General features: G+C 44.1%; 1 protein-coding gene across 5 annotated transcripts in view; it reads left to right on the forward strand.

Moving 5' to 3' along the window:
* The window catches only part of IRAG1 (inositol 1,4,5-triphosphate receptor associated 1), a 116,596-nt gene that overhangs the window by 87,963 nt on the left and 6,139 nt on the right, over positions 1–22,494 (forward strand). For 4 of the 5 annotated variants that reach the window (XM_040258381.1, XM_040258383.1, XM_040258379.1 and 1 more), the window contains 6 exons: positions 664–805; positions 6,752–6,801; positions 7,827–7,934; positions 9,266–9,330; positions 17,193–17,312; positions 18,642–18,773. In XM_040258381.1, the coding sequence (XP_040114315.1) occupies positions 664–805; positions 6,752–6,801; positions 7,827–7,934; positions 9,266–9,330; positions 17,193–17,312; positions 18,642–18,773 (617 nt within the window). Of the gene's footprint in view, positions 1–663; positions 806–6,751; positions 6,802–7,826; positions 7,935–9,265; positions 9,331–12,401; positions 13,863–17,192; positions 17,313–18,641; positions 18,774–22,494 lie in introns of those variants that run through there. The other variant, XM_040258382.1, reaches the window with a different exon arrangement.

Here is a 22,494-nt window from a genome sequence, read left to right on the forward strand (position 1 = left end):
ACAATTCCTGATAAGTAAGTGAAAGTCACTCAGTTGTGTCTGACTCTTTGCAACCCCATGGACTGTAGCCCGCCAGGCTTCTCTGTTCATGGAATTCTCCAGGCAAGAATACTGGAGTGGATTGCTATTTCCTTCTCCAGGGGATCTTCCCAACCCAGGGATCGAAACTGGGTTTCCCACATTAAAGGCAGATTCTTTACTGTCTGAGCCACCAGGGAAGCCCACGATTCCTGAAGGCATCCTCTTTACTCTCCAAAGGATTCTGTCTGGAGGGGGAGTTCTCACCTTGATACAAGCCTGGTAATGTCCTGCCTCTAGACCGTGGCTCTTAGAGTTCCCTGGCTGAATGCTCTTTGTCTCTCATGCCCATAGCTACATGCCCAGATGCTGTCCATGCCCTACAGCACTTCAGCCCATTTCATGAAGCCTCCTCCGACCCATTCTCCGCAGGGAGGACTCTGTTCCTTTTCATCTCCTGAGGCTTTATGGCTGGGCTTGTTCTTGTTCTCGAGGGCAGGTGCCTGAGCCCCTGTTTCAGCTCACACCCCAGATAGCAAACTCTTAGAGAGTAAAGTCATATCCCTGTAACCTCTCGAATCCCACAGCCCAGAGCCTGGCTCAGAGCAAGCAGGGCTGATGAGCTTTTCCTCTCCATCCCCGCAGGAAAAACGCATGTCGAAAGCAACAGAAGTGATGATGCAGTATGTGGAGAACCTAAAGAGGACGTATGAGAAGGACCATGCAGAGCTCATGGAGTTTAAAAAGCTTGCAAATCAAAATTCGAGCCGCAGCTGTGGCCCCTCTGGTAAGGAACTGGACTCCTGCCCACTGCCCGACCTTGGCCCTGTAATTATGGGTCCCTGATGGATCCAGGCTAGGATCACACCTATGGGGCAGTCCCAAGGGCCTATGTCAGAGTGAGCAAGGCTTGCTGCCCCACCCAATGCTGCCCACAGGGGCCTTGCAGCCACTTCTCCTGTGAGCCCCGGGGGCCTGGAACCAGAAAGCATGAATGGCCCCCAAGCAACTCCTGATAAAAATAACCAGAGAAGCTGACTAGTGATGCAGAGCCCATAGGCTGCAAGAATTTAACCTCCTTTATGAGACTGGCTGGTGGCTCAGCTGGTAAAGAATCCCGGCTGCAATGCAGGAGACCTGGGTTTGATTCCTGGGTTGGGAAGATCCCCTGGAGAAGGGAAAGGCTACCCACTCCAGTATTCTGGCCTGGAGAATTCCATGGACTGTTTAGTCCATGGGGTCGCAAAGAGTCAGACACGACTGAGCGACTTTCACCTCACATGAGACAGACCCCAGACTTTCCAGGCTTTGTGCTTTGGGGTCCCCACTTTGGGCAGCACACGCTAAGGGATTTGCATTTTCATTCTGGAAAGCATTAGGGATCCAACCAAAGATTTTAATCAGGGGGTTGCCATCATCATATATAGTTCAGAAGATTCCCTCTGGCAATAGTTAGTTACATCACTGGGGTAAAGACAGAGACAGGGAGACCCACAACCTGGCTATTACAGGAGTCCAGATGAGCGGTGGAGTCTGGGCAGTGGGAGTGGAGTGAGAGCCTGGCTAAAGGAGTTACTGCTAAGATAACTAGCAGAACTGTGGGCAAGACAAGTACTTAAAGAAAGACTCTTTTTTTTTTTTTTTTTAGACAGATTGCTATAGAACCACAGAGAGAGGGCCAGCTGATTTCACTTGATACTGAATTGCAGTGTTGTTTTTTATCTTTTACTGAAGTATAGTTAATATACAATGTTGTGTTCATCACTGCTGTACAGCAAAGTGACTCAGTTTTCATACATACGTATACACATTCCTTTTCACTTTCTTTTCCACTGTGGTTTATCACAGGATTTTGAATGTAGTTCCCTGTGCTATGCGGTAAGAGAGTTGCTATGTTTTAAAGTAAAAATAGGAGTTTTCCAGACTAGAGGGGGAAATACATCCCAGGTGGAGGAAACAGCATGTGCAAAGATGTGGAGGTTGGGGTGAGAAGACTCTGAAACAAACCATCTTCTGTTTGGTTGCGGGGTTGGAGTGTGACAGGCTGAAGGTAAGACTTGTGAGACCAAGGCCACATGCCAGGCCCTGAGAACAATCTGGGCGTTTGCCCCACAGGCAGTGAGGAGACACCCGTGAGTTTACTCCAGCTGCCACAGTCAGATCTTATTTTTAGAACATTGCTCTGCCTTCAGAGTGGATGATGTATTAGGAGTGGACGTTGAGGAGTGGAGAGATGCATTTGGAGGCTTTGCCGCAGTCCACGGGGAGGAGGATGGTGCTTTGGGCCAGGATCTGTCCTTGGGAGCTGCCAGGGTTTGAGTTCTGGCTGATGAGGGTGGTGTTAGCAGGAGAAAACAGACCTTTTAGTGACACGAATCCCTAGGGAATGCAAACATCCGTATTACCAAGAGCAGGAGGAGGGAAAGTATAACAGATGGAAAAACCTTTATAAACAGGAGGTTTCACAAGTTTCCTGGGGAGTATCAGTGATACTTCCCAGAGTCCGAAGGCAGCGCACACTCACTCCAGACCGTCTGTTTTGGATCTTGGCAGCAAGGCTCCTGACCCACATGCATCTGGGCCTCTAACAAACCTCTCTCTATCAGAGTTAGAAGTTGGAGAAGCTGCCACCAAAGACATCCTACCACGCAGGCTCTTGCGTTATTGTTCTGCAAGGTGCAGGGTCTCTTGCGTACCACCTTACCCACAATTTGTGGAATGAGCACAGTTGCCCATGAGTCTCAGCCGTTAGTTCTACAGACATTAACTGAGCACCTCAAATGTGTGCCATGTGATACTGGACTAGAGAGGTGAAGGGTAGTCTGTGCCTGACCCAAGGGAGTTCCCAACCTGTGGTGAGGCAGGGCGGCGTAAGTGGTGCCATGACAGAAGGAAGCAGACTTTACGGGGCGCACGTGGCAGAGCCCCACATTCAGCCTGGGGACACAAGAAAGTGCTTACATTAAGATGGGAGCTGTGGCTGAGTGCTGAATGGCGAAAGTGCGGTTTTCACAATCTGGTTCCACTCCACTGTTTTTCCAAGCTACACTTCAGTTTGGGCTGGTGCAGAGGGGCCAGACGTGCCCATCAGCTGCCCCGTGACTATTCCCTGATGGTGCTGTTCCTTATGCTTTTATATGACTTCTTTGTTACATATGTAATCTTTCTCTGTGCCTGAGACTCTGAAGGCTACAGGGCAAGAAAAATAGCTCTGATTTCAAGAAAGGTGATACACATTCAAAAGAAAAAAATAACATCTATTTTTTTCTGAATGTGAAACATGACAGTTGTCTGCATTTTGGATTAAGGTAGATTTCCAGAAGTGTAAATACTGGCTCAGGGGAAAGGAATATTTAAAAGGCTCTTAAAGCAAATTATTTCCAGATAACCCATTGATATTTCCATTTAATGGGTAACAGTAATGCTCAATTTATCATACCATGGACAATCCTTTTCTTTTCTTTTCTTTTTAAAAATATTTTTGACTTTGAACCAGTATTGTGCCTCTTCTCATAGTTTTAATTTGTATTTCTTTACAGTCATTTTCAAATGTTTGTTGGGCCTTTGTATTTCTACTTGTGTAAATTCTTTAATTCTTTGCCCCTCTTGTGAGATTGGTATTTCATTAATTGCATGAACTCTTCATATACAAAGAATATTTTCTGGTACTGCTATTTTGGCTGACTGGAAAACTTGAAAATCTTTTGACTACAAATACTTAGAAATTTCTGCTGGATAAAGTGAATCAAACATTAGCCTAAAGGAATAGCTGAATCCACAAGAAAAGAAATGGAAATACTCAGATACAAGAAAAGAAAAGAGAACTGAAACCAAGCTGACCCTGCAGCTTCCGTGGGGATAATAGTCAGCCTCAGCTATCTGGCCTCTGGGCTTTTGCACTCACGTGCAATCTGAGATGAGGCCTCAGAGACCCCACGGCAGGGAGCTGACTCTGAGCCTCCTATAGCAAGTGAAGACTTTTCAAGGACTGCATCTTTGAAACAATCACCAAGTCACAATGGAACAAATCAAGGAAGTTTATCTGCTTCGCCCTGGACTCTGATAGAAAAAAAACTTACTCCTTCCTCATAGGAAAACTGCAAACCCACAAAGTACATGCTATAACAAAAGAGATGATGCAATATCAGAGATTCTGAAAAGAACATCACAATGGGGTTACTAAGAACACTATTGGAAATAAATATAAACCACTCTGGAGAGACACACCCTGTGCCCAGGAGACACAGAATCCTCTAAGTAAAACTTCACAGGAGATGAGTTGACAATATAGAATTATAAAATAAAACAGTCTACCATCAGTGAGAATCATCACACACCCAAACAATAGGACTGTATCCTAAACACAGCAGATAATAAAGCAATCTTATTTTTTCAAGATGTGTATAAAATTAGAGGCATAAAATAACAAAAAATATGAGAATAAAGAATACAATTATAAAAAATACAATCCTAGATCTGAGGAATAGAGGCATGAAAATTAAAACTCAGTTGTTTAGGAGTGGTAGTTCCTTTTAGTTCTGCTGTTCAGTTGCTCAGGGGTGTACGACTCTTTGGTAGTTGGACTCTTTGGTAGTTCCTATAGTTGAAGCTGTTTCTCAGTATTCACATCTCCTCCTGGGCACATTTCTCCATCCCCTTGAAGTTAGGTGAGGAATGTGATTTGGCATTAAATGTCAGTGGAAGGACGTGTATCACATTTGATCTGAGATCCCTAAGACTAGTCTGCAATTTGCCCTGTGTCTCCTTCCACCAGACATGATACTCATCCCTGCTCCAGAAAAGTAGGAGCTCCCTCAGCCTGAGTCCTGAGTGAGGAAATGCAGAGCAGAGCCTGTTGCTGACTCATAAGCAATGTAGCAAAAGCAAGTAATTAATCTCAGTTGTTATAAGCCACTGAGACTTTGTGGTTGTTTATTATTGTAGCATAACCTTGCTTATCCTGACTGGTATAACATTTACATCAGATGAGGAATAGTTGAGGAAAAAATTTGTTAACCAGAATGCAGATTTGAGGAAGTCACCCACAAGGTGGTTCAGAGGGATACATTAGTTCAAAATATGAAAAAATTATATATATGACATGGGATATAAAATTTAAAAAGATTTGAAATATACTTGTTAGGATATACATCAGGAGAGAAAATATTCAAAGGAATTTCCCAGGAACAGAGAATTTTTCAGAACTAAAGAAAGACATGAATCATTGCATTTAGAAAGTACAGAGAATCCCAAGCAAAAGAAAGAAAAACACATCAAAGAGAAACTTTAGAACCCCAAGGGCAAAATGAAGATCTTAAAAGTAACCAGAGAGAGAAGACAGATTATCCACAAAGGAGTGACAATTCCCACAACCAATGCCAGTACCAGGAGACAACGAAGTAAATGTTGAAAGAGCTGAGAGAAAATAACTCTTAACCTAGAGATAATACTACCAACTAAAGTGTCATGCAAGCATAAAGGCTATGGAAAGACACTTTATGACAAAAACTGAGAAAATTTACCTGTCACAGCCCCTTACCAAAGGAACAACTGAAGAATGCACATAGGGAAAAATAAAATTGAGATCGAAAGAAGGTTGAATGCAAGAAGAGATGGTAACCAAAGGCATTTGTAAACATGTAAGTAAATCCAAATAGCCGCTATGTAAAACAACAGTCACAATGATTTGAGATTACAATAACAAAGTGAAGTAAAAATATTGAAAAACAATATAATATTTGAAGGCACGATTTTTGTTTTAAGGACAATTCAGAAAGGAGATCTTGGTTTATTTAAATCTAAAGTCAAATAACATGTTAAAAATTTAGGGGGGCACACTAAAGATTACAACTAAAATATATAAATTCCAAATCAATTTAGGGACGGGGCAGTTAGAATAAATTTGATTTATGAAGCAAGGCAATTAGAAAATACAAAATAAGGTGGTAGAAATATATCAACTGCAAAAAATATAAACAGCTTAGAACGGTTGGTTAATAGAAAACCTCAGATTAGATTAAGAAAAATGTGTTTAATTATGTGCTTTTCAAGAGACACACCTAAAATACATGAATGTGAGAAATAGACAACCATACAAGCTGAAGCAAACTGAACTGAGCTGTTGAAAACCTTTCTCTACACATATTTGTGTTTTCTAGTGGCAGTATTATCCATGTGTGGTGCTAAATATTTAACACAAATTTTATCACTTAATATATGTACTAAGCAGAAGAAAATTTGAGTATGCTGGTTTCCTTTGTTCAAAATTATTTTGTAGATGACATATTAAAATTACTGTTGTCAAGTTTCCACTTTTTATTGACACCACACCTTCCTTGCTCATAATTTCCTTGACTGTTCACCCCCTTGAATGAGCAAGATGATCCAATAAACCCTGGTATTGCTACGAGGAATCCTCACACACTCACCAGGGCATAATCCAGAGGTGGTGCAGTGGCGTCAGTGGAGACCAGAGGGGCTAGACCGAGACTTCTCATAGTGTCCAGAGGAGTTAGGATGAAGGTTCTGTCCCCTAGAAACCCCACTCTGCAGGCGACTGTCTCAAAGGGTCAAGTGTCAAAATCAGTGACCTCGGCACCTAGGCCCTTGGGGCATCCCTTGAGGGTCAGTTCTGGTCTGTAGATACCTTGGCTCAGTTTCTGTGATCTTCTTCCTGCTGGAGCCTACTGTGAAAACTTACCTGGCTTCTCTTCTCTGTTTCCTCCTCCTGCAGAAGATGGAGTCCCTCGCACAGCGCGGTCCATGTCCCTCTCGCTGGGAAAGGTATGCATATTCAAGGAAAACTGGGGAGAGACAGAAATGTATACAGTCAACCAGGAAATCATTCATTCTTGGATCCACAGGTGCCAGAGAACCTCTGGACAGAGCCTCTCATGCAGCTTCCCACACTTGCTAGCTTACCCTGCAACCTTCCCTTGCTCATGGCTTCCCAGACTACCACCTCTTTAAGGAACATGAAATGATGCACGCCCTTTGCTATTGTCATAGATAGTTCTCTTGTGCTAGTCAGGTTTCATACACTGTCCAATGACTACAGGTCATTTTTGTTCCACTTTTTTAGGATCTGATTGATTAAAATCAGAATTGGGACTTCCCTGGCAGTCCAGTGGTTGGGAAACCGCCTTCCAATGCAGAAGGTGTGGATTTGATCCCTGGTTCCCTCATAGGTCAGTTGGTAAAGAATCTGCCTGCAATGCAGGAGACCCCAGGTCGATTCCTGGGTTGGGAAGATCCCCTGGCGAAGGGAAAGGCTACCCACTCCAGTGTTCCTGGGCTTCCCTTGTGGCTCAGCTGGTAAAGAATCCACCTGCAATGCAGGAGACCGGAGTTCAATCCCTGGGTTGGGAAGATCCCCTGGAGAAGGGAAAGGCTACTCATCCCAGTATTCTGGCCTGGAGAATTCTATGGACTGTATAGTCCATGGGGTCACAAAGAGTCAGACACGACTGAAACACTTTCACTTTTCAGGGAGCCAAGAACCCACATGCCTCATGGCCAAAAAACCAAATCATGAAACCGAATCAATATTATAGCAAATTCAATGAAGACTTTAAAAATGATTCACATTTAAAAAAATCTTTAAAAAATCAGAAGATGTTGAGAAATCACTCCTCACTAATAAAAAAATTTGTTAATTTGGGCCATTCTCTCCACCCCAACCTCCACCATCATTACCTTAAAGCCAGAATATCCAATGAATAGAGCATTAGGAATAAGTAGGCATTTCCCAGGCCTTCCTGAACTTTAGGGGCTTCCTCTGTGACAGGGAATCTATTCTCTTGCCACAGAACATGCCCCGCCGGAGGGTCAGCGTTGCCGTGGTGCCCAAGTTTAATATCCTGAACCTGCCGGGCCAGTCAGCCAGCTCATCCCCCATCCCCTCCTTACCAGCCCTGGTGAGTATCATGCTGCTTGCCTCCCAGGCCTCAGGCTCACAACTGTGGGGGTGACCTGGATGGGGCAGCATCAGAGAAGTGGGGAAATTCACAGCACAGATTCTGGGCTATAGGCTATAGGCTGAGAAACCTCAGCATAGACCAGGCCCCATGTATTGCACTGCCCAGAGAAGAAGACATAGTATCCCTGAGCAAGGTGCTGGCCACTCAGAGAGTGTTCCTTACAAAGTGTGTATCTCTTCATGCTTAAACCAGAACCCTCCACTCTACAGCGGGTTTAAACAGCTGAAAGTTGCAGTGTGGAGTAAGTGGTAAGCTGAGCTTTGAAACCTAGGTACTCTGATTCCAGAGCCTGAGTTCTTCAACCTGATGTTACCCTGCCTTGATTCATTATTGCATTGTTTACAACACTGAAAGACTGGACATAACCAGAATTTCCATTAATAAGAGATCTATTTAAGTAAATTATGAATAGCCCAATAAGGAGTTTCTATGCACTTGATAAATATAATGATTAAAATGTAAATTTTTATTTATTGGCATGAAGAAAGTCCATAATTTATTACAAACAAAAAGCAAAACCCCGGTATTTACAGTGTAACTCTGTTTTTTAGTTTTAAAAAAGTGTTTTTCTATTTATGTGTAGACATAGAATATTCTGAAATAATATATATGGAACTACTAATAATAGTTATTTCTGGGCAGTGGTAAAAACCCAGGTAATTTTAATTTTTTGATCCCTTTTTATATTTCTATAGTAAAGCTGTATTACTTATAATTAGAAAAAATACATTTCAGTTTTTTTAAAACAGACTGTTCCTATAAACAGCTCCTATAAACTGTTCCCAGAACTTTGTGAATCTGGTTAATCCTATTTAAAACTCTTTAATTATTTCTCCAGTTGTTTCTCTATGCCCTGTTCATGATCAGCACTATTCTACAAAGAGCCAATCTGACTGTATAAGCAATAAAAAGCTTTACTGTACTAATAGGTAGCAATAACTCTAAAACTTCCTTCACTTCTTCCGATCTTGAGCATTTCAATGATCCATGAGATCACTATAAACTTCCAAATCACTCACTAAAATAAAACAATTTGAAAAAAAATTTTTGAAAAGGAGCTTCAGGAGTACTAGTTAGTATGTTTTAACAGAGACTATTTCACAAACTATGCTAAAGGGATTGGCAATCAGGGCTGTCCATTGAAATCACACAGGATACTTGTAGAACATTCAATGCCTAGGCCCTACCCCAGGATTCAAAGACTGGTCAGCCCTGGCTTCTCCCTTCCTAGCTCATCCTCAATTCAATATCTCCTGTTTTCCATTCAGTCAGAATCATCCAATGGAAAAGGCAACCCCCCTGTCTCCTCAGCACTGCCTGCACTTTTGGAAAAGTAAGTATGTCCATTTTCTTCTTAACTTTGGGGATCTCGGAGGAAAAGTTCTCCAACTTACCTTCCTCCCATCCTCACTCATAAAATGCAGTGGGAGGCAAATTAAGTCCTAGGGGGAAATGAATGGTACTCTGAGACCCACAAAGATTTCAGACCCAGTTTGCAAAATTTCTGGACAAGGAAGATGCTGTATATGAGTGCAAGTGTGCCTCAATCCTAGAAGAGCCCAGAGGGGACAGAAGCCTTCTTTATTCATTAGGATCCTTTGAGCTACAGGTACAAGAAAGCCCCAAATCAAAGGTGTTTAAATAGTAGGTGAGGCTTTTCCTGGTATGGCAGGGCCCCAGCTCAGCCTCTTTAGTTTCCTTGTCTCTCCCCACTTTGCATGTTGACTTCATCAGCAGATTTGTGACAAATGGCTAATGCCAAGTGTTTCATCCAGACATGACAACATCTTGAGGAAGAAAAGGACCATCTTGTCCCATGTTTGTTTCTTAGGAACCAGTCTTTCAGTCTTCCTTTTTATCTTGTTAACAGATTTGGAACATGGTCCCTTTCTAAACCAATCACAGGCAATGTGATTGACAATGAGATTGTCATCATAGCTTTAAACTATACCCTGGAGATGGGAAGAGAAGATCGGCTTCCCATGGAGCAAATGGATCCATGAAGAAGAGTAAATTCCCAGGCATAAATCATGTTGCTGTTAGGAAATAGGAGGAAGAATGCATAATGGGTTGGCAACAAACAGTTTCTGCTACATGTAACTTTTCTAGGCATCTATGCTATTTGCAGTTCTTTTCATCCTTAGCTGAAGCAAGGCAGGTTATTTCTACATACTCAGAGAAGTTTATAACTTGCTTTTCCAATTCTTTCATTTACTTGCTGGAAACATCTGGATCACAGCTGCCACCTCTCAGAACTTTCCCCTGTGTCTTTCTTCATTTGGTAGAACATACACCTCTATTCTTCCTTCTTCCTTGCCTTGAGACAGCTTTAGTACTTCATTTTTCATTGCTGTTAGAATAGTTTTGTTTGACCTGGCAAGGAAGGTGTGTGTCGTGTGCCTTTTTTTAGTACAGGCAAGCTCCCAGCTCCTCACCCCAGACTCAGCCTGTTTTCCTCACTTCTCAGTATATGCAACCACCAACCTATCACTCAGTGATTCATTCTCTGCCCATTAATCTTGAAGTTTGCTGGGCAATTCTTCACCTTGCCACCTTACCCAGAGAAAGCTTAGGGATCCTTCATGTTTGTTTCCTTGTTTTTTTGATCACTTCAGGGGCATTGTAAAGGGGCGATAGACTCACAACCGTGTGGAGCTAATGGAGCCTACAGAATCTTGCCAAGTCCCTAGAGTCGTAGTGTCCAGGCCATGGTCTCTGAATCTCTCCAGAAACGGTCATCTGATGCCCTGAGTGAGAAGCATGCTACAATTCCCCCCCCCCCAGGTCCCTCCTTAGGACACACCAACCCCTCTTCCAAGAGGGCCCTAACAAGGCTCCATTCTCAACCCTCAGCCTGTAGAGCCAGTCAAGGCAGAAGATCTATATCCCCTTTCTCCCCAGCAGACTTTCAGGATGGGGCAGGGCCTGTACTCTGTAGAACGAATGCTCACGCCAGCTGAGAGCTTCCCTCTGAGGCAGCAGAGATCATCAAGGATCTAAACTATCCTTAAGTAGGAGAAAGTGAGGTACAAAACTGGGACAGTAGGCAGCAGCCCTGAATCAGGAGTGGCAATGAATGAGGATCAATGGTGGCAGCACCATTCCAAGGGTATAGAACCAAGAGAGACCCAGACAGAGTGAGGACTGAACCTAGCCGAGCAAGAAACCCTAAAGAAGCAACTGCCTGCTGCTCATTCTTATGGGCTATTCAAAAAGTCCACCGTGATACATTACTCATGCTGTGGTTAACTTGCCTGTTGGGAATACACCCAGTCTATAAAGATGACTGCAAAAAGGGGAGGGTCTATTCAAAGGAGGAGGGATTCAGATTAACAACAACTCTCTGTTCTGGATTTCTAAAAGATGCAAAGTAATTTTGATCTAAATTTATGGAACTGGAAATATCTAATAGATTGCCAAGAGATCGACAATGAGACAATCTGTGAGTGAAAATGAAATCACAGTTTCCATTCTAACAGAAATATAGTTGTTTATAACTGCCTTTTCCATACTGTTAAAGAGAAACAATGCATTTTCAGTTCATATGTATTACTACCTAGATTGTTGTGTTTAAATGATCTCACATTTCCCTAAGCATACAGTGATTGAGCAGGAAGGGAGTTGGCTAAGCACAAGAAAGATGATGAGAAGATCATATTGCCTGTGGATAGTTCACAAGCAAATACCTGATCACAGACTGCACTCCCGATAATAACTTGAAAGAATTCTGAGCCTTGTTCTTCCAGATGACTTCATAGAAACCTGTTCTTCACTCAACAAGGGTCTAGGAACCTGTAACTTAGAGAAAAATAGAGTAATATTTAAAATTAGTATTAAAGATTAAAATAGAATAAGGCTCAAGAACAGTTTCATTTTAACTTGAAACAGTTTCGGTTTAACTTGAAAAAGCTATTTATTCATAGTCTTTCATTTCTTCACCAATTAATGACCAAGACCCAGGCACCTGGAATGCACTCAAAGAGCTCACAGTATAATGGGAAAGACAGATGGAAAATAGCCTATTGTAATATAGTGTGATGAGTGGTATCAGAAGGAAGAACAGGTTATAAGCAAACAACAGACAAGAAAATGAGCACATCATCCAGTTTTGGTAATTGGGGTTGCTTAGAAAACATTTCCTCTAGCAATTTATGTTAAAAGTGAAACCTGAAGGTTATAATAGTTAATCAGGTAACTAGGAGGTTAATAACATTCCAGGCACTAAGGCGGTAAAGTATGGAGTAATCAAGGAATAATATTGAAGATAATGAGAATTACTGTTATTATTTACTGCATGCTTACTTTATGCCAAGTTCTGTTCTAATTGCTTTACATTAATGATCTCCTTTAATCCTTATAATAATACCATGAGGAAGGTATACTATGAATATTTTTGTCTTATAGATGGGGAAACTGAAACTCAGAGAAACCATCACATACCTGAGGATACACAGCTAGTAGATAATAAATCTCATGCGCTTAACCTCTTAATAGACACTCCAGCTGGAAAAATGGGAAGAAATTCAGTGTGACATGAAAGAAGAGAGTGGATTTAAGAGCTATTTTTGAAAAAGCTCCTGTGAGCTATTGTGAAAGAACTTGGTGACTGGGCGTGGAGTGGAGGGTGGAGTGGATGGGGGTGCAAAGTGCATACAGAACCATTCACTGAAGGATCAGCACCATCATAAATGTGGATGGTGTACAGGGCTGGTTTCATAAAAGGGGCCATTATATTGCTATAGCACAGAGCAATTTTCTCTTTAATCTGTAAAATAACCATTTTCTACATTTTTGAAGCAGTCAAGATAATTGCTTAAAGGTTTTATATGATATTAAATATATATAGTGAAATAGTTCCCCTTTGCTGATAATATTCTGGAATGGATTAGCCCTCAAGCAACCTATTAGTAAACTCCAGGAACCTGGGACTGAGTAACCGAGACTAAGGGAGTTCTTGTGGACAAGGTCCCCCAGGCTGGACTTGTCTGAGGGAACCTTGGTAATGGGGGTGGCTTTCAGACATAGCTGAGTCCGAGAAGGTAAGATCTGTCCATGGGAAAGCACTGGAGTCGCTTTCAAATACTGTTGACCACGTGGGAAAAATAGAATCTAATATATCTGCAGGTCAAACAACACATTTTGACTAAATATCTCTTCACATTACTGAGCTAAGCACAATGACAAACATTTTTGACCCAGTGGACATGAGAGAACAATGAGCCTCATTCTAATCAGTCATCTCAGGAAGAAAGCACACAAGATTATGAACTGGGGACAGATGCCAAGATCCATGAGTGTCTGGCCCAGAAATCTCAAGGTGGGCACTGGCTGTGCTCAGCTCCAAGTTTACAACCATGCATAGGGATTCCTTCAGCTCAGTCCAAACACTGAGTTCTCAGGAAAGAGTCATTTACATAGAGGCCCTGCCCATTTTGTAAGATTAACCGGTAGGGGATGAGCCACAGCGAAGGCAATACAGCTCAGCAAACACTTAAAGGCACTTCCCATGTGCTAAGCATCATTCAAACTGAAACACAGCCTTTCTCTGCAATCACAGTCATATCGAAGGAAGAGCATGTGTATAAAGTGCCATAGCTCTGAGTTATGCTGTAAAAGAGGTTTCCTGAGAGTATAAAGGGAGAGAGAGATCAACTTTAACCAGAGGGTATGAGAGAGAGGAAAACATTAGCAGGAGTTCTACAAAGGAAAATATATTTGAACAAAGCCTTTGAAGTGCATGGGGAGAAGATTCCAGATAATTGGAGAAGATATTTTAGGAACTATAAGCTCAGTCTAGGGGCTTCCCTGGTGGCTCAGATGGTAAAAAATCTGTCTGCAGTGAAAGAAACCTGGGTTCAATCTCTGAGTTGAGAAGAACCCCTGGAGAAACAAATGGCTACCCACTCCAGTATTCTTGCTTGGAGAATTCTATGGACAGAGGAGCCTGGTGTGTGACAGTCCGTGGGGTTGCAAAGAGTCAGACACAACTGAGCAACTAACACACACACAGGCTCAGTCTAGGGATCAGGAAATAACTGCAAACATTTTACACCCTACCATATTTTGTAAAGGCTTCCTCGTAGCTCAGTCAGTAAAGAATCTGCCTGCAATGCAGAGACCTGGGTTCAATTCCTGGGTTGGGAAGATTCCCCTGGAGAGGGAAACGGCAACCCACTCCAGTATTCTTGCCTGAAGAATTCCATGGACAGAGGAGCCTGGTGGGCTACAGTCCATGGGGTCGCAAGAGTCGGACATGACTTAGTGACTAAACCACCACCACATTTTGTACAAGAATGGCTTTCCCTGCCCTTGGCTGTCACTCTGTTTTTCTGCTCTTTTTCCAATCATTTGGAAAAATAAGAAAACTGTACGTTAGGCAGAGGTCACATAGAAGGGAGGGGATAATGTGATAAATTTTAAAAAGGAGAAATGTTATGAATAGCTAATATTTTTAGAGTGTTCTTTCTTGTTCACAATGGGTTTTGGTTTCCAACCTGATGAAATGTAAATTTTACAAGGCCTGAAGGAAACTAAGACAAGGAAACTGATGCTGAGAATGAGGAGACTCACTTATGAGGTGGTCAGGGCTGAGAGGTCAGGGAGGGTAGCTGCTGTGAGCTTCAGAGTCCTGGCTGCAAAGCTCTAGTCACTGTTCTGCCTTGTTTGTGGTCTCCTCCATGACAAGACTCCCATTGGAATTCCAGACCCCTAGGTGAGCTGCAGGATACATAGAGAAGGCACGGCCATCAGGATATTTCCTTTCAACTCGTGATTTCATACCTCAGATGGACTCCTGGCACCATCAGCTATCCTGCTTTAATCTAGCACATTTGTCCCCCTTACCTCCACCTCATGATGCGTACGTCTTCTCTTCCTTCCTCAAGATTGCCTAGCCTCCCTACTTCTCACTTTTAGTAGATGACCTTGTTTTTCCATTTTATAGAGAAAATGTAAGCTCTTGGATGAGAAGATTCCTCTCATCTTCCTTTGCCAGATTCCCAGCCTCCCATCTCCATCGCCTTCCTGCCTTTGTTATGACTAAGGAGAAGTTTCTCTACCTTGCTAAGGTCTGCCCCTACTTTCCTTTTCAAAGAATTTGTTTCTCTGGTCCCTTTCCTCTCATCCCCTCCACTGAACCATTCTATCCACATTCACGTGCGCTTCTGTCCTTTGACCCACTGCTTCAGCTGCACAGTCCACCCACTCCCTGTCCTTGTCAGTTTCCTGTGTCTACGTCTTCACCTTTCTCACCTCCCAGTCTTCACTCAGCCCTTTCCAATCTGTCTTTGGCTCCTGCCGTGTCACCAGAGCTCTTCTTGACTTCCATGGTATCCAGTCCAAGAGTCACTTTTCCTATACACATCTGAGTCAGATTCTCAGAAGTTTGTGTGTATGTGAGACAATGCTCCCTCCTTGACATGCTTTCCTGTTGCTCGCCGCTTACAAAATCAATAAAGCAGTAGAAAGGAAAATTCCTTTCATTGGAATGCTGTAGTCTGTGAAGATGGTGGACTCACTGACCCCCCAAACCACCTCCAAAGATCCTGCATGGCCAGGAAACCTTTAAGTGGAAGGAGGGAAGTCATCTCAGTTAATCAGTGGGATGCGGGTCAGAGTGGTCACTATCCCCCCACTGCGTGTAGTCTCATTGACTCTAGATGTTATATTGTTCACACAGTTTGGTCACATGGTTTGTTTGGGAGATGATTGAATGGGGAGCTAGGGAATAGATCTGGTCATCTGTTAACTTATTCTTCATTTCTACCTTTTTGATCTATAGGAGGAACCAAAAAGTTAGGCAAGTTGTGCTTGCACCAGAGATAAGTAGAGCATGGTGGTGCCTGGTTTAAAAATTAGTTACAGGGACTTTCTTGGCAGACCAGTAGTTAAGACTCTGAGCTTCCAACACAGGGTGGGATGGGGTGGGGTGGGGTGGAGTGAAGTAGGTCGATTCCTGGTCAAGGAACTAAGATCCTATATGCTGTATGGCATGAATGAGTGAATGAATGGTTAGTTTCAATCTAGCTTTGCTAAAGTGGCAAGGACAGGGGCTTCCTTCTGAAGGAGGTTTCCCACAAAGAGCTGCTTACATTTTCTCAGCTCCCAGGACTCCTCACTCTCCGGATTCTCCTCTCACCTCTCTGCCTGCTACTTCTCAGCTCCTCCGCAGGCTCCTCCTTCTCTACCTGAGCTAAGGGTGGACATGCACGTGGCTTGGTCCTGGGTCATCTTCTCATCTTTCCTCATACTTGTCCCTAGACATTCTCTTCCATTCCTCTGGCCTTAAATACCAGCTGCCTTCTGAATATCTCCAGTCTAGAGCTCTCCTCTTACGCACTATGGTACATGCAACTACCAACTTGGCATCTCCAGCTAGATACCTCACAGGCATCAAAAATATATCTTATCCAGAAGTTAACTCTTACTTCATTGCCTTGCTTCAGCCCCTCAAACTTCACATCTTTTGTATCTCAAGGTCTTCACACATCTGAATCCTCTACCTGGGATGATCTTCCCTCTGCCATAGATGTGGCTGGCTTCTCATCTTTCAGGTCTGTTATTCCATTTCCAAGAGGTCTTTTGTAGCCATTCAATCTAAGCAGATTCTTCTCTTGTTATTTTCTGTCATTGCACAGAGTTTATTTCTCTCATAAAAGTCATCACAATTTGTAATTAATTTAATATTTTTTCTTGACTTTTTTGGGCATTTTCTCCTGCTGTGCTCCATGTTGGCTAAGACTTTTTCTTTTGTTTTCTAATGTCTCCCCAGCACATTACAAGGTACCTGTGACATAATCCTGGGTAGATATTTAAATGAATGAAGCAGAAAATGGACCACAGGGATGGGATGACTCTGAACATTTGGTCCACCCCCATCTTCTTCCTCTTAGTGCCCTGGAGCTCCCAATAGCTGTCTGTCTACTCACAGCATCTCCTGGAATAAGAATGAAAGTGGGTTTGAGAGCAGGAGGGAAAAGGGGAGCTGGTACAGTACTGGATGTTTGGGGGTCGTCTAGGGAGGATTCATGGACCAGAGCCTTTAAAAAAAAGCTTATCTCAAGATAGAAAGATTGAAATAGATTCATCCCGAATGAGCTTCCTCACTTCTGTCCAGGAACAGGCCAAAGACATGGTTTGGTTTTCAGATGCCCTATCTGTCCCTGAAAGGATGTCCTGTACTTGCCTTCTCACTAGTGGAAAGACAAATGGGGACCCAGATTGTGAAGCCTCTGCTTCTGTGCTGACTCCAAGCTGCCTGGAGGGGATCAGCCAGGAGGCTAAGGCCAGGATGGAGGAAGAAGCTTACAACAAGGGGTGAGTCAGCTGTCAGCAGCCCTGAGGTCACCTGGCACGTCTCACAAGATACCTTCCCACAGACCTTTCCTGTTTCTTAAAGGATTTAGGGAAGCAACTCATGGCCCCAGGACCTCCTTGCCTGAGTAAGGAATTACATAGGAAAGAGCAGTACTGTTCCACAGGAAAGACAGGAGGAAATGGGGCAAGAGGGTGTGGTTAGATAATAACCAGACTGCCCTCTTTTTAGGCATAAAGCCACCAGAATGATCTGGAAGTCAAAGGCCCGGGGTGGGTTCCTCTTGGTGGTGCCTGAGGCTTCCTGACACATGCCCAGAGCAGTCATGCCACTGCCAGCAGTGTCCTGGAGCAGCTGCAGCCCCACTTCCCAGAACTGCCTCAGTCATCCCTTCTTCTTGCCCCAGGAGTCCCCTCAACTTCTAGCCACTCCCTTCTCCAATTGAGCTTCAATAGCTCCTTTGGCCTGTTGTCAGTCACTGATGGGACAGAATACTGAGCAGGGCCCCCGCCCAGCCAGCTAAAGAATTACCTCTGACCAGGCACTGCATCCTGAGCTTCTTGCCCTGTAGCCCCTGAGGGAGATGCAGCCTCTCTCTGACATGGAACCTGTGGGCTTTGGTGTGGTGGTACCTACAACCATAGTGGGGTTTGCCCCAGCCCAACTGTGCTGGCCTTAAACACTCGGTTGTTAGACGAGCAAAACGTATGTTCAGGGTAATATTAATCCTGGGAGAAGGCAGTCAGAAGATTTCTCTCAAAAAGCCTGTCTTTTCACCCATACCTGTCCTCTGTACTTAGAATGGAGGGGAGTGAATGCTTCCATTGGCTTTACGACCATTTACAGAGAACTCGTGTGCATTTCACTGCCACAAAGCTTCCCAACAAGCCTGTGTATGAGCCCCACCTTCCCTAGGCCAAGCTATACTCTTGTCACTTTCTCAAAATGTTCCATCACCTGTGCAATGGGTGCCAGCCCCCCCTTCTCACAGGGGAGTGGCCGAGGCTCCAAGGCCACACAGAGAGCAGACGTAGTCCTTCGCCCTCCCAAATGGTTTGTTGGAGAAGCATCTAGCCAGGAGACTGCACCCACATTTTTTCCCCATCTGTTTTGTCACACTTTCACATAAACAGGAAGGATGATGGGGGTGAAGGGAAATCGTCCTGATATGAGCCGCCGTGGGATGTGGCGGCTTTTCCCTATTGTGTGGAGGCACAGGAAGGGAGTGCAGAATCCCGACAAGTGCTCGGAGCCCCTCCTCTAGCAACTCGGGGAAGGATGCTCTGCATCTGTGGGCCTTTCCAGACTAACTGTTCATTGTTGCCTTCCAGATACCAGGAAGGTCTAAAGAAAACCAAGGAGCTTCAAGACCTGGAGGAGGAGGAGGAACAGAAGAGCGAGAGCCCGGAGGAGCCGGGAGAGGTGGCCGAAACTGAGGAAGACGAGAAGGAGCAGAGAAGCAGGTTGGAGCCCTCACAGTTGCTAACATGGGCCTCAGCCCCTTTCACTGCATAGCATCCTGGAGGGGCCAGTCCAAGGCCGTCCAGGGCCCAAGTGAGCAGCCAGCAGAAACCAAGAGGGAACTCATGTTGGAGGAGGAGGCAGAGGGAATCCCAAAGAGTCCAAGTAGTTAACAAGGGGGTGTTGCAAGGGTTTAGGGGTCAGTGACGGCCAAGGGTGGGGTCAGGAGTTCCTAAGAGCTGAGAAAATGCAAGGGACCACAGTTAACTCACTGCCCAGCCATCCCCATGAGAGATCCAACGTCAAGGGAGTTGGCCTGAAGCCCTAGAGGAGGATGGGGATGGAGAGAACACGTGGAGATAGGGGACAACTCAACTTTGTGGCAAACATGAGTCTCCAAAAGGTTCCTTCCATGGTGATCAAACAAATTTGGTCATCTGGACATTGTTTTTACTTTGGATTGGAAATACTCAGATTTTTCTTTTTTAATTTACTTTATATTTTAAGTGCATTTTCCACAAAATCATGAAAAACCTATGTAACATGCAGATAAAGGTAATATAGATCCGGCATCTTGCCCTACCTGTGCCCTATGGATCTAGTGACAAATTGACATCCTAGATTTTAACAGAGGGCCCCAATTTTGTATATCCGGCCCTATTATCTCTATTAGCACATTTAAACTAGAAGTCTTGAGTTTTGGATTTTTAAAATGTAGTTACAGCTAACTTGGAACACTTCACCAAAATTACTGCTTGTAGACTCCCAGGCTACCTTTAGTCCAGGATGACTTTAGTCAAAAATGATCAATTAATCTAATCAGCTGCTTCATTTGGGATGGGGTATGTTGTCTACGCCTCGTTGCTAGCAGACTCTGGAAATCACATGCATGCAACGAATCATGTAATAAAATGCAGATTCGAAGTGAGATAGATATGCTTTAGAGCACATGAGAACAAGCAGCAGAGCCCAGTTGGAAGAGTCAACCAGAGTAAGAGGCATTAGCCTGCATGAGTCAACTCTAGTGTTCATGGGAAGAGAAAGTGTTTCACAGTTGGAAAAAAAATGCATGCTAGGATGCACTCCCTCTTCTAGGGAGAGAAACCCAGGGTTCACAATCAAAGCACAGTCCCTGCTCTGAGTGACTGGGTCCTGTCTTTCTCGGTCTTCTGGCCCTCCTGGGGGTCCTCTGCTCTCATTTTGTGGGCCACCACACTATCTCCTCTCCTTTAACGCAGTCAAGCCCAGGCCTGACAACAGCCCTTTCTTTGGCTCCCTTCAAAAAAAAGACAGGCTGGGACTTCTAACCCTTCCAAACACCAGGAAAGAACAAAAGGAACAGAACACAGAGAGTACATGGAATATAAACAAACTGGTTTACAAAGTACAAGGCTAGAATCCTTATCTAGCTGGTTTGATCTTGGGCCATTAGCAGCTCCCTCCTAATTCATGGGATCCTAGCAAAAGAGAAGCTTTGCCCAGCTCTCCCTCTGTCCAGCTCTTGGTCAGCAGTGCATGGCAATGGTTGCCCTTCACATCCATCATCCAAGAGTGTTCTCTCTGTCCTGCTGATCCTGAAGGGCCTTGTTCTCCCTCCCAATCCCTGCTCCCTCTCAGATTCACTTTCTGATCTTAAGAACATGCCTGGACCTCAGGGGATGGATACCATGTACCAGCACACCCTCAGAAGGGTCCTTAGCACATGGTGCAGCTTCACCTGTTCAGGCTCAGCAGTCTGGCATCTTCTCCATAACGACTGACACTGCTATCAGAGAAACTGCCCACTCACAGTCACAGGATCCCTTCCTCACCCGTCACCCAACCCAGACCAATCCCAAGAGCCATTGTCCTGAATGCCAGACAATCCATTCATCCCCAAGTCCTAACACACACAGTTGCCTGCAGGCACCTCTACTCAAGCACAATTCCCACCACGAAATTTTGGCATCTCACTAACAAGCAAGGTCTGAAGTTGTGAAAAGTTCCATGTCCTATTTAGGGCATTTGAAAAACACTAGGATCACCCCAGCAGCCAACCCTTTATTGAAGACATTCAACCTCAAACACTGAATCTCTCCTCTATTATAATAATATAATCTGTTCTCAATATTACTTTCTGGAGGATCAGCTTCAATGAACTTATTGGGTGAATCAACCCAAGATCTTAACTATATTAAAACAGAGAACATAGGTCTTCTGACATTTATGTAATGCACTGAATGAGACTCATAAGATGGAACAGAAAACTGTTGTCTTGGCCCCCAGTGTCTCTTCAGAACTGCTCCATGGGGTTAAGATGATATTAGGCAGACTCCTTTATTTTTCCAATAACTCTCACAAAATAGAAGTCCTCTGGTCAACTTTAAGTCCCAAGAATAACCTCATTTCAGTCATGTAAATGGCTAGATCCCTGAAATAGTCAAAATCCTGAACTTAAAATTTTCAGCCTTCTACCCATCCCTTCCTGCCTCCAGTCAGCTTGGCTCTGCCTCAGGAAGGAAGCCGATAGTGGAGACAGAGTTGACTTCTTGCTCTCTGTCACTTGTGCCCTCTACCAAGCTCAGTTAATGCAGCACCTGACCTCTCCAGGGCTGGGAATGGGGATGGAGATTAAGGGTAGGAAAGGTATTACTTCACTGGTCTTATTGTGAGCAGGCTCCAGGCCTTAGCAGGGATTTAAGGCTGATTTTTTAAAATTTACTTTTACTAATTTATTTGGTTGTGCCAGGTCTTAATTGTGGCATGTGGGATCTATTTCCTGGACCAGCAATTGAACCCGGGCCCCTGCATCAGGAGCTCAGGATCTTAGCCACTGGACAAGGGAAGTCCCCTGACTTTCTGGTTTTGTTCAGTGTGGTGTTTTATGGAACCTTTAGAGAACCCCACACCGCCGCCCCCCCCACATACACATACCCACACCATTACTGAGGATCTCTCAACTGCAATTCTCTTTGTGAGGTCAAATGCAGCTCTTCTGGCTAGCTACTTATAATCTCTCTCTCAGTCCTTGGGCAGCTGGAAGTGTACCTTCTGTGCTCAGCTTCTGGGTAGCGTTTCCAGGTCTATGACATCGGGTTCCAGCTCTCCCTCTCCTGCCTATACCCAGTTAAAGTGAAATACGCATCTCTGGCCCACTAGTGGTGGGAGGATGGTTCTCAGTCTCATGGCCCCATGTTCTGATGGCATCAAGCAGTTCAGCAAGCTTCTCATTCTTCAGATCCCTCAGGTGGGGGGTCACACATCAGCCCACTCACCATGTGCCCAAACTGCAAGGTACTGAGCTCTCCACACAGCATCTCCTGGCCTAGGTGACGGGGAGCAACCTCACTCCTCCCAAAGGCAGAACTCAGAACAACCAAAAATTGATTTCTGAAGGAATTCTATTTCTAATCAATAATTCTATTTCTAACCATTTTTATAGACTTTAAATAGGTAACCAGCTGAGGGTCACATAAGCCTATCTTACCCTCCTCCTTCCCAATCCCTCTAAAGGATGGAGTGAGAGTGGGATTCTTCCAGCTCCAGCAGCTTGTTTTGGGGCCCAGAAAAATACAGCCCGAAAGAAAGACTGTGCCACAGCATCCAACTGTATCTAAATAGAAGTTAAAGAATCAAAATGGTGCCAAAAGAAAACAAGCTTCCATTTCCAAATTCTCTCTCCCCTACAGTTATGAAAGTAGCCAATGATTTTCCACCTTGGCTCATGTGCTCAGTTTTGCTTTG

Source organism: Oryx dammah, unplaced genomic scaffold, assembly GCF_014754425.2.
Source record: "Oryx dammah isolate SB20612 unplaced genomic scaffold, SCBI_Odam_1.1 HiC_scaffold_17, whole genome shotgun sequence".
NCBI lineage: Eukaryota > Metazoa > Chordata > Mammalia > Artiodactyla > Bovidae > Oryx > Oryx dammah.